This window comes from Manacus candei, unplaced genomic scaffold, assembly GCF_025592945.1.
Source record: "Manacus candei isolate 608988 ecotype Guabito, Panama unplaced genomic scaffold, ASM2559294v1 h1tg000025l, whole genome shotgun sequence".
NCBI lineage: Eukaryota > Metazoa > Chordata > Aves > Passeriformes > Pipridae > Manacus > Manacus candei.
Genome location: NW_026138073.1, coordinates 4,856,664 through 4,870,704, shown reverse-complemented (window position 1 = coordinate 4,870,704; position 14,041 = coordinate 4,856,664). Strand labels below are relative to the sequence as shown.

General features: G+C 40.5%; 1 protein-coding gene across 6 annotated transcripts in view; it reads left to right on the top strand.

The window, feature by feature from the left end:
* MITF (melanocyte inducing transcription factor) overlaps positions 1-14,041 on the top strand; it is a 103,421-nt gene that overhangs the window by 85,193 nt on the left and 4,187 nt on the right. For 3 of the 6 annotated variants that reach the window (XM_051788905.1, XM_051788902.1, XM_051788907.1), the window contains 5 exons: positions 1,273-1,368; positions 6,819-6,936; positions 10,114-10,188; positions 11,172-11,247; positions 12,241-12,388. In XM_051788905.1, the coding sequence (XP_051644865.1) occupies positions 1,273-1,368; positions 6,819-6,936; positions 10,114-10,188; positions 11,172-11,247; positions 12,241-12,388 (513 nt within the window). The remainder of the gene's footprint in view (positions 1-1,272; positions 1,369-6,818; positions 6,937-10,113; positions 10,189-11,171; positions 11,248-12,240; positions 12,389-14,041) is intronic. The other 3 variants (XM_051788906.1, XM_051788903.1, XM_051788904.1) reach the window with 1 other exon arrangement.

The following is a 14,041-nucleotide window of genomic DNA, read 5'->3' as shown; positions in this document are numbered from 1 at the left end:
ATAGTGTCTTTAAGAAGTTGAATATTAAATGTATTTAAGGTACAAAAGAACAACACTGGTTGTTAGCATTGATGTCAAAAATGCATGGAGACATCCAAAAAGGGCTCATGCTGTTCTAGCACTGTAATGCTATAGCAGAAAAACACCTCAAACATGGTTTAAGGTCTCAGTTCAGGAAATTTTTTCTAGCTGGATTTTCGGAGACTGCATGGATGTGTTCTTGCCCTGATAACTTCTGACTCCACATTTCTATGCAGATCAAACTTGCATTTTAAAAAATTATGTGAGGAGGCTGTGGTAATTCATCCTCAGTAATCACCCTTTTATATTTTTTAATTTTTTTTAAACTAAATTTTTTTATTCCTTCCCAGAAACAGTAACAAGACTTTAGTTATGGGCTGTAACTGTTAGTTCTTTTCTTGCCCTCACTTCCAGTCAGTGTAATTTGTTCTGATCACACTTTACAAAGCCGATGCAAAAATCCCATATACTACTATCCCATATACTACTACTTCTATCATCAGTGTTATGCATTGATTTTCCAGATCTCTGTTATCTAAGCTCTTTTTTTATAATGAGCAAAAAGGAGATAGTTCTGCAGGGCTGTTGGAAACAGCTGGGTGGGTGCTTTGGAGAGGTGTTTCTCCTGACCATCTAGGAGCTTACAGAGGAACCTTCCAGCCCAGCCCAAAAAAAAGATATGTCTTGTACCACCTAAAATCATCTCTGAGCTGCCCTTGGGTGGTGCTTCCTGGGAGGGTGTATGAGGGATATGAATCCAGTGGATTCTGCTGTCAGTGGTGGGCAGCCTGTCACCCCACAAGCAGCAGGCCTTTGCTCCCTCTCCTTCCCTAAAGGTGTCAGGGGCTCAGTATTCCTGTCTGTGGGCAGGTGTTGGTCCCACAGAGGGAAGAGGTGGAGGGTAGGCGGGCAGTGCTGCGGGGGGAGAGGGAGTCATGTCGTCAGCATTGCTCCTTCTATGGGCAGCTTCCTCCTCTGCTGTTCCTGGGAAGGAGCAGTGTGTCCGTGGGCAGGTAGTGCAGGGTAACTGCTGGTGGGAGGAGTGGGTTAGACCATGAAGCCTCAGCTTTGCCACGACCTGTGTGTCCTGACTGGGTAGCAGGAGTTGTGGCTGAGGGATTGCAAAATTGCACCAGTACCTTGGGCTCGTGCTGCAGAGCCCGTGTGTGGCTGAAGGGCTTTGTCAGGCCTCTGTGTCCTGGTGATTTTGATGACTGGTTTGCTTTTCTTTGTCCACCTTTTCTGCTGCAGATGGATGATGTGATCGATGACATAATTAGTCTGGAGTCAAGTTACAATGAAGAAATCCTCGGCTTGGTGGACCCAGCCCTGCAAATGGCAAATACGGTACAACGGTCCTTTCCTTCTGATTTCCCTGTTAAATCTAATCATCCTTACTTGAGAGAAAGCAGAACTGCAGCATGACTTCTTTTCCTTGCAATTAAGTAGTTATTGTATTGTTCCATAGAGTGTAATTGGTTTTTTCTTTGAAGAACTCAAGGTATACAGTTGCAATGAAAAACACAAATTTAAAGACACAAGCTGGAGTCAGGTCAAGAGAATACAAAGGACAATTTTACTTTTCTTATTTCCCAGTTATGTCAGTTGTGAGAGGATTACAACAGAGGAGTAAACTGTGCTACCATGAATAGCTCATTCCCATCAATATTAAAGATTGCCATGGACTTTATACTTCAGAAAGGAAGGAACCTGTGGCATCCCAGGTTCCTGTATCTTGTCATATTCAAGTAAGAAACTGTACGTTACGTGTTGGCATCGCTCTCCAGAGATACTCTAGTTTGACAGTTATCTCTGACATCACAGCTTTAGCTCAGCCTGATATCAGTTGGAGAGAAGTCCCCAGCTAGACGACAGCAAAGATGTTACAGAATTTGGGAGGGGGGAATTTTAAAACACAGTCTTAAACAAAAGGGGAAGGAATAAAGGAAATTAAAAACTGAACAAGTCTGAGCACGTGGGAAGCCTGTCACAGACATCAAGAACACAGGGGGTGTGGAAGGCTCTGAGCAAGGCAAGGCACAGGTTACCTCCAAGTGGCTGTTTCAGTTTGGTTCATGTTACTTTGAGAATTAATCTAATCATACTTCTGGCATAATCTGATTTTGATCTTCTGTGGAGGGTAGCTCCAGTGAATTTTTTGCCTTAGGCTTAAGTGCTGTTAGATCTGGCTGAGTAGATGTCTGCCGGTGCTGGCGTCTGTTTCTTTTTTATCTGGTGCCAAAATTTACAGCTTACCACGTAGCATTGATTTTGTAGCACAGGTTTACATTTGCTGACAGTAGTCATCTGATGTCATGTTAACCTAGTCCTGTGCTCCCACAGATTCCCACAGCCCTCTCAGAGACGTGGTGCATGACGCAGGAAGCGGCCCACCAGCTTCCCTCTCTAAATAGTGCCCTTTGAGTACATGGAGAAATAGCTGCAGAGTCCTGCCAGAAAGAATAAATTTTCCTTTAGTCTAAGATGCTAAGTGCAACTGTCCTGGAATTTGAGAGAAAAACCTCAGTGAACTGCGAAAAAGATAGCTTTCAAGACACTTGATCTATTTTTTTGTATATATCTTTTTAAATTGAGGGATGAGGTTCTTCCGGAGTCCTTTCTCTGAAGTTCCTTTGGAATGCAACCTGTTAAATTAGAAGGGACCTGGTTATTTTTGTGGTTTTCTTCCTCTCTCATTTCACAGGGACCCCAGTAGTGGTTCTTTGCTTCCAGGCAGGGACAGAATAGTACTCTGCACTCTTCTGGTGCAAGGAGTCCCTGTAGTCAATGTTCAGGGTAGTTTGCATCCCTCCTGCTCGCTGCGTGACAAGAAATCTTGTAAAAGCTGCCCAATCCACGTTTACTGTGGAATTTCAAAATTAACCCATTCTGTGTGATGAAGTCTGGAAAATAAGGATATGAAACAGTAGAATTAATATTTCTTTACTAATACATTTAAATTACTGCAGGAAAAAAACATATTTCAGTCTCTGATTTAACCTAAAGAGATGGACATTGACCCATGTTTCTCAACAGTTGGCTTGGGAAAAAAAACGAACCTGATGTAACACTTTTCTTTTGGGACAGGATTTAGCTCCTAAAAACACACATTATTTTACTAATAAGGAATTAATGTCTATAGACTGATCTAAGTAGAGGTGGGAGAAATCAAGAGAGGAAATGGTCTCTAAAGAGACGCAACCTATAAATAGCTGTGCTGAGACTCTGACAAAGGCAGCTGTTGTTCCATAACCAACAAAGAACAAAAGGACCAGTTTGTTACAGTTGGTAACAGTACTTAATTGATAAGCAAAATCAGAGATTTTTGTGCAGAGCAAGCTAAGGGAGGTTTCCAAGTGCCTTGAACTGAAAATGGCTCATTGCAATCAACTGCTTGTGGAAGTGTTTGTAAACTTGGGGATTGGGCCACCAGTTAATTGGCTTTACTTCTGTGGTGGAAAGTGCCACAAAATAGTCTGTAGTTTGCAGAGAGGGTATTCTGCATAGATGTGACTTAGTAATTGAATTGCTGAGTCCTGTGTAAAGTACTTGTGTGCCAAGTGGAGATGACAACTAATTCATCCAACTAATCAATTCTAACCAGAGCCTGACATGGAAAGCTGTGTATGGACAGCTCCACTTTTAGATGTGGCTTTCCCATGGAATTAAACTCCAGAAGTAGAGGAGTCTTATTTAAGGGACTGCTGCTGAGCGTGTGCTTGTAGGTAAGGGAACAGCACAATACGTTGTAGGCTGCAAGAGCAGGGGAACAGGATCCATTCCAGTGTGTACTGATACCTCAGCAACAGCCTTGTTGATCACACAGCTGATGTCTCAGGGATTTTAGACAGAATGTGGGTGCTTGTTTTGTTGGAGTAGTGGAGGAGAAATGAAAGCCTGAGACTCCCATGAATGTACACTCTGATGAATCTGCAGTCATAATTACCATATTTGAAGTTTCTGTTATATAAAAGCTGTTATTAAAAAAAAACAAAACCAGATGCAAAGCAATAGGAAGGTTGAAATTTATTTTACTTGGTGTGTTTGTGCAACTTGTAAAACCAAGGACTTGAAATATGAAATCTCAAAAACTAAGGCATTTGAGACCATACTATTTCAATGAAGATAATATGCTAATCCTTGCATAAGCCATTCTTCCTTCATTTACCTTTTGGAAGAGTAAGGGTGGATGATCTGACTGATACTGCATTTAAATTTCTATTTAGCCAGAAATAGCTAAGAAAGCCTTAAGGAAAATCTTATTTAGGTTGGAAACATGATAGAATTTGGAGAAGACAGGGAAGGAGCCTCATGTCTTTCTCAAAGTTTGGGGCTCCATCTTCATTATGAAATGGCCGTGAAAGTTTTGAGATTTTCCCATCTCCTTTTATTTGGGGTAGTGATGAAGGGCTTGACTGTCTTAGAGCTGAAATGTTTGCAAACAATGTGTAATTTTTTCAGTTTCTTTCGCAGGGAAGAATTTGAAATCAAAGCCAGGTGTCACTGCAAGGGCATTTACCTCCTCTTGGGGTTTTTTTTGCCTCGTTTCAGCCTTCTGGCTGCTTTTGTGTGCTTAGAGCACTACTGACTTGTCCATCTCAAATCAGTGCCCTCAGCACGGGGTTCCTCTCCCCTTTCCAGTTCCCTAAACTCTGCACTAATGATTATTGGTTTTACCTTAGTCAACTGATTTTATTCCTCTGGGAACTGTTATATAACAGAGGATGTACCTCGATTTAGACTTTTGATGTTTAACTGCAGGTATGTTATATGAGGTGACCCAGAGTACTGCGTGCACTTTGTTTTCATATGAAAGTAATAATATAAGTGAGTTCCTAAGATGAGACTTGTGGGATCCTGGAAAAGAGGCCTCTCAGAGGCTCATACTCTGTGTGGAGTGTACCTGTAGGAAGATGTTACAACTGAAGCTTTGGAGTTCAAATGGTGGGAAAAGTCAAAGAAAGAAGCTGATCTCAGTCTCTTTGCTTATGGATCACTGATTTAGATGGACACTGTTGGCATCTCCCCCTAATTTCCTTGATAAGCATTCCTGTGTACAGCCTCTAGCAACCATCCAAGTGTGCACATTCAGCAGTTGCTGCTTGCCTTTACTGTCCCCTTTTCCTGTTTATTTACATGGAAATCTGGCACACTGACACCTGTGGGAAAAAAACATCAATCATGAACTGTTGTAACAAGAAACTTCTGTCAGTAAGGAAAGCAGCTTGGTGACTTTTAACTGTTCTCCATGTTTCATTACAACCTGGCTGCTTTACCCAGGCTTTGAAATGCTCGTTTCTGGTTTTCTAACAAAAAAAAAAATCTATTTTTTTTTCTTCCCCCCCCCCCGCCCTAAATTCCCTGAACTTCCTAATTAGATTTCACATGTCTGGTTATGAACTTCAAGTCCTTGGGCCACAAACAAGGTCTTTGTGCTCTGCCCATGCTTCAGAGCATGAATAGAACGAGCACATCCAAGTCAGAAGGGTGTGTGACGCTATCGCTGTGCCGGTGTCATGGATGCATTTGGGGGGCCCAAAGAGAAAAGGGTCAGCCTTGTAGAGAGTAGTGAGTAGTCACCCTGACACTAGTGTGGGTAGAGTAGGTCACAACTGGGACAGCTCTGACCTGAGCAGCATTATTAGATGTTTTGGTTTTATGGTTTTTTTTTTAATGCATTTGAGAATTAAGGGCAGGGCGAGGAATCTTGGTGAGGATTCAATTACATTTTTTCCTCTGTCACTTAGAGGTTGAGTCAGGGGACTTTGGTTTTGTTGTTGGTCACTGTTCAAAACATGTATCAACATGGCCTCTAGTTGGTGGTACTTTACCTATCAACTTCTGTTTATCCGCTTCCACATGGCAAAGAAATTTTCTTAAGTCTCTCTCTGTCAAGGACCATCAGTAGGAGTTTAATAGTGCAGGCTGTGACTCACTGCATTGTATTCAACAGCATTATTTACATGGGTGTAAAGTTAATACTTACTCTAATCTCTGCAGGATCAATGTCTTGGGGGGATTGGTTTTCTTTGCAGCAGTGATGATAAAAGAAGTATTGCCACTCAGATAAGATACCAAAGTGTTTTATACCTGTCTTTTCAAAAACAAATAAGAGATGGGTAAAATAATCCAATCAGGATAAATGTAAGCTTCTTTAAATGCATTTCAATTTAAAGGATAGCTTTGGTAGGTCTTGTTGGAATACTGTATAAGTCTGCTTGCTTAAACATACCTAAATAAGCATTGCAGAGTTAACAAGTAATTGGGGAAACTTAATGTAAAAATAATCTTCCTCCTACTGGTGCATGTTCTTGTTATGTAAGGCAAAAAACAAAGTAAACTGAAATGTTTTCTGTGTAGGTAGCTTTCAAATCACATGAAAAATGTGATTAATTAATACAGTGTTCTTCCTCAAGCATGTGACAACTTGCAAAGTACTTCACTCACATATCCCTGGAAAAAGGGGAGCTTTCTCCCAGAGAGTTCTTAGACTCTTTCAGATGTGACAGAAGTGTTGAGGGTACAGATGTAATAGCTTTAAGTGAAAAATAAGGAGCAACAATTACACAATATCATCAGGATTTTACCTCTTCTACATATCTTCTGTCTGCATATTTTTGAGGAGATGTTTTGTTCCTCATGCCTGGGCATATCTATGTGAATTTTGCTGACCTTCTTGCACACTCTGCACATGGAAAAGAGCACAGATTTCTCAGCAGATCCTGACTCTGTTCTTCTGTACAAAGGCATTCATAAATGCAAACCAAGTGATCTTTTTCCTTGTTTATCTTTTGCAGTTGCCTGTGTCTGGCAATTTGATTGACCTTTATGGCAACCAAAGCATGCCTCCTCCAGGACTAAACATCAGCAACTCATGTCCAGCTAATCTTCCTAATATAAAAAGGGAGCTCACAGGTAAATACATCTAAAATACCACCTTGGAGTAGTAGTATAATTGTTTTGAATTCAAGTGATATTGGACATAATTTCTGAGAAAGAATACATGGTTGAATAGTTACTTTTTGCTTTGCAGACCATTTTTTTAGCAGATGTATTAGCCTGCCACGCAGTTGTGTTCATGTGTGGGCACCTGTGTGTGCACTGTCACAAGTTAAGATACAGTCCCCAGTTGTTACAGTCGCACCTGCTTGTTGAAAATGTGACCCAGGAAGTTTCCATGCATCTCTTCCAGAGCTGTTTTCTAGTTTGGTCTTATTGTTTGGTCTGTCAACACTAAACTTTAACAACTTCACATCTGGAGTCTCTGTGGGATTCATGTTGAGGAATAATACACACTAGAGGACTTACTGTAGTAGGAAAGAGCAGTAATGATCAAATAACTTGTTTTAATATGAAATCTGTAGATGTAGATCCTATAAAATGTAAAATTAGGCACTGAGGGGGGCTGGAACTTGATGATATTTAAGGTCCCTTCCTTCCCAAGCCATTCTATGATTCTGTGAATATGCATCTCTAAATTAAGATGAAAATTAAGTATTCCTTTAATTTCTTGTTATGCCAGTTCCTCCAGCAGTGCTCTAAACAATCTGTGGGAGGCAGGGGGAGGAGAGGAGGACATTAAAAGCCTCTTTCTCTCAAGCACACGTGTACAGAAGTGAGATAGTTCGAAGCAAGTAATAAGAAGTTTAATATTCTCAAGCATGTTTTGTTTTGCTTCACTTGAAAGGATATAACCTCACATAGGGTACATATACAAGGTAAGTTTGTCTGCAGGTTGAACTAGTGGAGATCCATTCTAGAACTGATGGCAAAATCATCTTAATACTCAGAATTGGCTGTTCTTAAGCTCAACAGGGAGTCACTGACTGTATGCAGTAGGTTGGAGACCTGGTTTCTTTTCTTGTCTATCATCTTTCTGGGTTTCAGTTGTGAAAACTCACAGGCTGACTCAGTTGCAAAGCAGGTTCTGGGCAGGAATTAGCTTAAGTAGAGCAGTTTTAATAGGCCAGGAGTCAGCTTCTCAGGAGGAAATGCCACATCCCTGAGCCAGCGGGTATTTGCATTTATATGACTGCACAGATTTTGAGCTCAGCACCAAAAGAAGACACACAAAGTCCAAATTACAGGTAGTTTCATTGCCCAAAGTGTAGAAAGTTCAAGGAGCTTTAGAATAGAAGCTGAAGACCCAACTTGACTGTGCAAGCTGCTGGATTCACTGCAGATGGTTGTGTAAGACTTCAGGCCAACAAAGCAGAAAGAGAGGAGAAATAGTGAGTAGTCTTATGGAAGTCCTTGATACATCAAAACAGAACTGAAATAAGTTACATGTCTATATGCTACACTCACCAATACATACAATTTAGGTGAGTGCTTTTTCTGGTCAAAACACATGCTAACTGATTCAGGGCAGGTTTAGGTATTAAATTCAAATTTAACAGCAGTCACTTAGACACTGATCTACCCAAACCTTTGTGCACAAAGCTCCATTGATGGTGCTTTCTGACAGCCAGTGATTTTAAAATCAGCATGTTATTGCAGGCAGGAGTCTGTTGGTTCTCCTTTTCCTGATTTTGTTGCTGGAGCTAGGCTAGAGAGAGTTGCAATATTTAAATCTAGCATTTGGCAGAAACTTTTCTTAATCCTATTATATGCCAAATATATACCAAATAAATACCAAAATGGTAAAGAACCCCCCCAAAAAATCCAATCTGTTATTTCGGCATCTGATGCTGATGGTTGTGGGTTCTCAGCTGTAGTTACTGAAGCATTTATTGGGAATCCAGCTCTCCCAGGAGTGTGGTTTCTATCAGTTTTGGCTTCACAAACCTCATATCTGATAATAAAGCAGTGTCAGATTAAGCCCAAATTTCAGTAAGATATTCAATGATCTTTCAAGCTTTTGGGGGGATCCTTGGGGAGCCTGGCATAGAAAAGGATATGTCCTGTTGTACTGCATGCAATATTGGGGTACCTCTGTATTCTAAGCAGTGAAGCACTCCAAGGGAAACCCTTAGCACCTGTTAATTTGAATTGGATGGGACATAATCCGTATTCCTTAGAAATAAAATAATACAGGAAAGAAACTTATTGGAGGCAGTGAGGGGTTGTTTCCATAATGGAATGTATGATAACACATGATAGACTCATTCCTCCTCACTGACTTACTGTGAAACTGCATAGCACCTTGCTGGTTTGGGGATTTAAAGGCAAAAGGGCAAGGATTAATGACTTCACCTTTAAAAAAAAAAAAAGTGGTAGAGCAAACATGAAAATACTTAAAATTGCTCGAGAAACGTAAGATCAAATGAGAATTGTAAATAACAGATTTAGTTATGTTCTTGCCCAAACTGTTGCAAGCTGAAGTTAATATTTATATAACACTTATAGAATATAATAGCAATAGTAATATAATAATAAATAATAGGTAATAAATGTGTGGAGTAATGTTAGGAGCAGTTCTGAGTTGAGGAGACAAATTCTGTGCAGCACGGCTGTCTTTAGTTTTCTTTTTGCTTTTCCTGAAGCATAACCCTTTGTTTTCCAGCTTTGTTGCTAATGAGAGTATTGAATTTTTCATCTTTTTTTTTTTTCTCCTATATAATAGGAACAATTAGTGTAGCTGGAAAATACAATCATAGTAGGTCACTTAAGTTATCCCTTTAGTGCTGTGGTGATATGTGTGCACGTGCCACAGAAGGCCATATCCTTAATTCCAGTGAGCAGAGGCTCTGACTCCTGCCTGCTTCACATCCTGTGCAGGTAGCAATGCCATAAGCATGCTGTCCCTCTGGTTCAGCTCCCGTGGGACTCGTATGTAAACGTAGGAGAAGGTATGTTGGATTTCAGCAGCTTGTTGTCCTCAAATACCTTGCTGAGTCAGGGCCTCCGTGGGAAACATTCTCATCGTGGAAGTCAGCCTGGGAGGTGTGGGAAGAGACGCTCTGCAGGTGCAGAGGTGAGGCTCAATACCAGTGGTTGTGTTTTGGCATTCCCAGGCCCTTCTCACTCCTTGGAATGGGCGTAGTAATGGGTGTGACAAATATCGATCAGGCTTCCCGTGCGGATGTTTCACAGACTGAAGCCTTGTGTTTGAATTATTTTTAATTCTAATTACTTCATTCACATGCACAGCATGTATTTTTCCTACAGAGTCGGAAGCAAGAGCGTTGGCTAAGGAGAGGCAAAAGAAAGACAACCACAACTTGAGTAAGTTTTGGTTCTTCACATTTTGCAACAATTCTAGGAGTGATTTTGGGCACTAAATGTTCAAATACTGATGATTTAAATCTGAATGAGTCACTGCAGGTAGTATATAGTATTAGTTTGTTATGTTATGCCCACAGATCAAATATCTCAAATTCCTGTGAAATGTGTGCTTAAATGTACTACTGAGTTTTAACTCTATTGTTTTTTTTCAATAAGCCAAGTATATGAGTGGATGTTGCTGTGAACAACACGACTCAATTGCTTTTAACAAATCCACCTTGCATCATTTGCTTTTTTAATTTTAATTATTTTTTAAATTAGATATGTGGTCAGTTTGTGACTGTAAACAACAGTTTTGATCCTCAGTGTGGCAGTTTTATAGATTTCATTCTTGAAGGGAACTCATATTTACAGGTTGGAAAAAACCATTTTAAAATAATTAGTATCTTATGACTTAAAGAATCCTTAAGTTGTCTTTTTATACTTTATATTACTAGAAAAAAGGAACCATTTCATGCCTTGAGCTATTCAGAAGCCCTTTCCATAGCATGAAAAAGTAATGCTGGAAAATTGATATTTAAATCTGACTTTAGGATCCTCAAAATGTTGCATCTGTAAGAGTACTTTGAAGAAGAGACTGTGTCCTTTTTCACTATTCCTGCTTTGGGATTTCCTTGAGCATGCGAATATTTGTTTCTGAATTTGTCTCTGATGCTTTTCCCTAGGAAAATGTTTTCTTCTCAGTCATCTTGATTTTTAGAGTCTCAGTTTAACTCTGCCACTTCAGCAGTCCCAAAATTTACAGTGTAGACAGAACTTCTGTCTTAATGTGTCTGTGTGTAGGAGAGAAAATAAATTATCGCTGGATTTTAAGCTTCAGGCGAACATTTCAAGGGTGCTGAAAGAAACCTTTGATGAAATAGTTTGTATGTTGTAATTAAGTGTGAATATTACTTGTAACACTTGTGCTGTTTTTCCTAAAGTTGAACGAAGAAGAAGATTTAATATTAATGATCGTATAAAAGAACTGGGCACCTTGATACCCAAGTCAAATGACCCGTAAGTGTAACGTGCCCGGGGACTGTAGGAGGGAGGGGTTAAAGGGAAACAACCCTAGTGGAGAACAAGAATTTAAAAAAAAAAAATAAAAAAAATCCTGTTTTCTTGTTGCTCTTGGCACTCTATGACTGTAGAAATCCTTGCAGGTTCTGTTATATTTTTTGAAGATTTGATTTGGGGTTTATTTTTCCCCTTTAGGAACCTGCCTATGTTTATATTAATTTGATAATTTTTGTCACAAAGCTGAAGTTGGTGCTGGGAGTGACTGACAGCCTTACCAGAGGCCAAACTGTAAGAATGGGAAACCATAGTCTGGTCTCACTGCTTAGCTGGTTGCTTGTCTTGCCAGATGATTCTTTTAATTAATTAGATGTCATAGCTTGACAAGACAGAAACAGTCCCTCTTTCAGTGAAAATGGAGGGCAGTTCATCTGATAATTTTATAATAATTTTACTGCTATTAGCTTGTCTTTACACTTTCCCAATGCTGATTCAGTAGCAAGGAACCCTCCTTGCTTTGGAGTTTGAAAGTCTCGCTTAAATCTGAATCAATGCCCCGTGATGCTTCTGGGGAGAGTTTCCAGTGTTTTAAAGCAGTTGCTCATGGAGCAACTCACAGCTACTCTGCAGAGAGGCTCTGCAGCTTCCTCAAAGGCCAAAAAACCAGTATTGCTCAGTATCAACCTACGGGACAGGTGGATCTTTGCTGATAGCCTGCAGACTATTTTGTTTATTTAAAGAAAGTAAGATGATGTGAGGAGAAGGTGATGCAGCACCCTCTCCCTCTGAAGCGAGTGTGCTTCCCAAGAGCAGCACTCCGGCCCCCTCTAGTGCATTTCCAGTGCCTTCTGTATCCATAAACTTGGAATTAAATATTATCTGGGTGTTAACATCTGCAGGAGGTGTAATCACAGGTATGGATGTAAAAGGGAACAGCTATGAAATAAAGCCTCCCCGAGGGCCTTATCTTTTCCTTTTGTGTTGATTCCCAAGGGATATGCGCTGGAATAAGGGAACGATCCTAAAAGCCTCGGTGGATTACATCCGTAAGCTGCAGAGGGAACAGCAGCGCACAAAGGAGCTGGAGAACAGGCAGAAGAAGCTGGAACATGCAAACAGACACCTGCTGCTCAGAATACAGGTTTGCCAATAAATATGCTGCAAGTGCTCTTCATGTTTGCAGCGTGTGACTGTAATACATTTTTCTGGGTGCCGGGCCTAAGGAATTGGGACTTCATAAATCACCTGTTTGTTGATATTCATGAAATTCAGTTGGGCTGTTTGGGAGTTTTCCCCATACCTTGATGTCTGTAGGACAGTACAACAGTTCTCCTCAGCACTGAAAAGCAGTAGGTGGCATAAATATGTTTTCTCTGTGGGTTGTTGCCTTGTTGGATTCACCCTGATTCCAGTGTTCTGTGCTGCACAGAGATCTAAGGATGAGAACTCCATTTCTCTAATTAATTCCTTTGCCTTCACCTCAAGCTGGATAGGCAATCTTAACCTTGCAACCTACACAACTTTTGTTGTCACCTCTGTTCTCCAGGTGGGCAAAGACAGCTGGATATTCCCCTCTCTCTGAAAAAGGGTAATTAGTGTATCTAGAACTGGGTGTAAGAACACATGACATGGAGACAGTGATATCCCAGATATCCTCATGTTGCTGCTCACCTGCAGTGCGAACAGCTGAGCTCTGCATGGAGCTGCAGTGTGCCAGGAGACCCCTGAACCACAGCCCAGCTAATCCACCAAGGAGATAATGAAGCTACAAATACCTGGGAGTCAAGTGTGGAAGTAAATAGCTTTAAAATAGAACAGGCTGGGTTGAGCTTCAGTGCAGTTTTTGTACTTGGTTGAGCAATCTGCTTGTTAGAGTGAGATGATAAAAACTCACAACCCTTCTGCAGAGCAACATCAAGCAGTGGTGTTTCAAAGCTGAGATCACTTTTTAAACATCTTTCATCTTCCTTTGCATTATCCATTTTCTCTGGCTCCTTCAATCAAAATAATATAAGACCCAGACCCTTGAATAACAGGCAATACATCTGGCAGCAAATGTGTATTTTCCCTTTTTGTGTCAATTCTGATTAAGCACAGAATAAGGAACTCCTGATTTTGGCACATTAGCTGATGAAAGAAGTGCTTTCTTATTCCACCTTCTCTCTTCATCTTGCAGGGTGCCATTGCAAGCTTGTTGTCTTGGCTTGAAAATGGGGGAAAGGGCTATTAATCAACTTCAGTGACAGGAATATCCAGAAACAGCACAATCACAACAGTGGTTGTGATTGTCTAATATAAGTAGAAGCAAAACATCTCTTTTACTGATGTATTCATGAAAGGCCATTTAAGTGAATTCTTCTATTATCTGTTTTCAGTCAAGTGCATCTGTATGATTAAATGTGAAGGTGGGATTTAAACTTTCTGGGGAGATTTGAAGAATCCTGGCTGTGTGTGAAGTCTAAGGCCTTCCTGTGACTTGCTTGTTTTATTTCAGTGCAGAGATAGTGTTGCTCAGTTTTGGTTGATCTCTTCAAGCTCTGCTAGACTTGTAGAATTAGAAATGTCCCTTCCTATAGACCTGCTATGCCTTCACGTATGACTTTATAAAAGTAATAAGCATATGCTTCTGCTATTTCATTTTTTCCTATTTTTAAATGTTTTCCTCACCGTACGTGATGCCAAACTTGCCTATCCTGGCACTGGTTTGAGAAAGAGGCCTGAGGGGAAACATGTCTGTGCTACAGAGCACTGGGTTTTGGCTCTGGTGTAGGTTCTGAGGAGGATTGTGAAGGAC